Source organism: Gigantopelta aegis, chromosome 10 (genome assembly GCF_016097555.1).
Source record: "Gigantopelta aegis isolate Gae_Host chromosome 10, Gae_host_genome, whole genome shotgun sequence".
Lineage (NCBI taxonomy): Eukaryota > Metazoa > Mollusca > Gastropoda > Neomphalida > Peltospiridae > Gigantopelta > Gigantopelta aegis.
In genome coordinates this window covers 84,147,667-84,149,863 of record NC_054708.1, presented here as the reverse complement: position 1 = coordinate 84,149,863, position 2,197 = coordinate 84,147,667, and the positions used below count along the sequence as shown (strand labels likewise).

Genomic DNA, 2,197 nt, shown 5'->3' with positions numbered 1-2,197 from the left:
GTAGTTCTGTAAAATGACAGGTCATTATGAAGCAGATGCTAAAGAGATGCACGTGTATGAATATTTCAACCCTCCGCCAGTTACCGGCCCCGGTCGGACTGCTGGTACTCCCTTGCACCAGCCAGCGCAGGCGGTCGCCCCTCCAACCCACCCCTTTCCAGTCTTGGACAAAGGGGCCGGCCGAGGCCTGTACGTATGCCCAGGACAGGCGTGCGCTACAACAACTTGTTCTGCATGTGCACGTTTAACACTCTGACCTGACCTGACCTGACCTGAAGATTTCAGTCTCTCCATCTTCACGGGGCGTTCACCACACTGATGTTCAGTACACAAACGAGACGTATGCCAAACATATTCGGTCAATGGTCTATAGGCAGCAATTATTTTATAATTTAATAGTCCTAGATGTACACACCAATGTCGTTTACACAGACACGTGAAATTGATAATCCATATAACAGCAGTACTTTACCAGTTGTTTACAAAAACACACACATGCACCATGTTAATCAACGAACCAGCGACATTTGGTAAATCATAAATGGAGATCGAGTTTAAGAGAGTGAAAGACCGAAGTAGATGCACACACCAGCAGTCGGTAAAACACAAATTTATTAGTGTTACGTTTGTCAGCCATGAAAGAACACGGTAGTTATCGATATGGGCAATCGGTAAATAACAATGTCAAACATTATCTTCATACGTCATGGAAGAGTGAAGTCAACGTTACCACCACGTGTCTATGTTTACACGTACATCACTTGTAAGCCATGAAAGAGTAAGGTAGATAAAGACACTTATAGACATCAGCAAACACTACGTGTATGAGCCACGCGAATCATGTAATCGGTAACTCACAAACCAACATTACCTGCCAGTCACGAAAGAACAAGATTGATGAAGACCCTAGCAAGCATTACGGTTGTGAGCCATGATACAAGTTCACAACGAAGACCCCATCGTCTAGTCGGTCATCTAACGCCAGTCCGTCGAAGACCCCATCGTCTAGTCAGTCATCTAACGCCAGTCCGTCGAGCGGGCAGTTCATGGACGAGTTTCTCAGCCACATGTCTATGCAGTTGGCGTGGAAACAGTGGCCGCAAGGGAGGAACTTCCGCGTCTGTCCCAGGAGGTAGGGGTCGAGACACACGGAGCAGATGTCACCGGCGCACCCGTCGTCGACGACATCGGTTCTGAATGATTGCAGCTTGGACACGGGGACCGTCTTGACCGCCACGGCGTCGTCGAGTCGCAGCAGTGTGTCGTAATCCTCCGGCGTCAGGTCGCGATGCTGAAGGGTGATCAGGAGGGAGGCCAGCTCCAGGGGGATGTCGGTGGGCACGTTGTCGTTCCACAGGGCGTGGCACAGATCCTGGGCTGGAGCGCCCCGAGCACGTGACGCCGTCGCCTTACGCCCGTTTATCAGTGAAGGTGTGTCTACTACACTGACGGTTTTTGGAGAGGGATAATGCAGGTACTGTCGTTTGGCCGCCAAGCGGGCAAGTTTGATCACTCTGTGGTGTACGTACAGCTTTTGTCTGCCGTCGTTGTTTTTAACGTTCCTGCAATATTTGTCCTTCACTTGATTATGTGCCTTTCGAATCTTTCTATGTCGATCTACACGTAGATATTTGTCACTAATGTTGTTACCTTCGTATTTTTCTACCTGCCTGAAAGGAAATATTCTTTCTTCTATTTTAAGATAGTCTAGGTCAATTTGCTCTAAAATAGCGTGGATTTCGTCTTCGTCCATGGAGGTAGACGAGGTAGGAACTCGAGGAAACAATGTCATTTTGAATCCCATCTCCGCTGGGTCTACATTTCTCCACTTTTTATTCTTCTTCTTCTTCTTCGTCTCTTCCTTTTCTGTCTGTTCACTTGTTTTATCTGAAGGCTTTTCACTGTTACTTTCAGGCTGGATTTCACTTTTTTGATCGCACAATTCAACGTTAGTTTTGGTTTCAACCATGTGTGTCGAAGTTAGTCCCAGGTTTATTTTAGTTTTCTTTTTGCTGCGAAATTTTACCTTCTTGGGTATTATGAAATCTACACAATCTAGTTTCTGCTGCATGGATGTGTCTTTGTAAACATCAGATGTTTCACAAGAGGCAGACTTCACGGGTAGAGTAACTCCACAAAATTCACAAGGAAGTGAAATTGACCTCTCCACTTTACGATACGAATCTAACTTAGGCAT

General features: G+C 46.5%; 1 protein-coding gene across 1 annotated transcript; it reads right to left on the bottom strand.

The window, feature by feature from the left end:
• Positions 1–1,009: 1,009 nt before the first annotated feature.
• On the bottom strand, positions 1,010–2,197 carry LOC121383870. The gene has a single exon (XM_041513968.1). It carries the CDS (start codon positions 2,195–2,197, stop codon positions 1,010–1,012), a length of 1,188 nt encoding a protein of 395 aa, XP_041369902.1.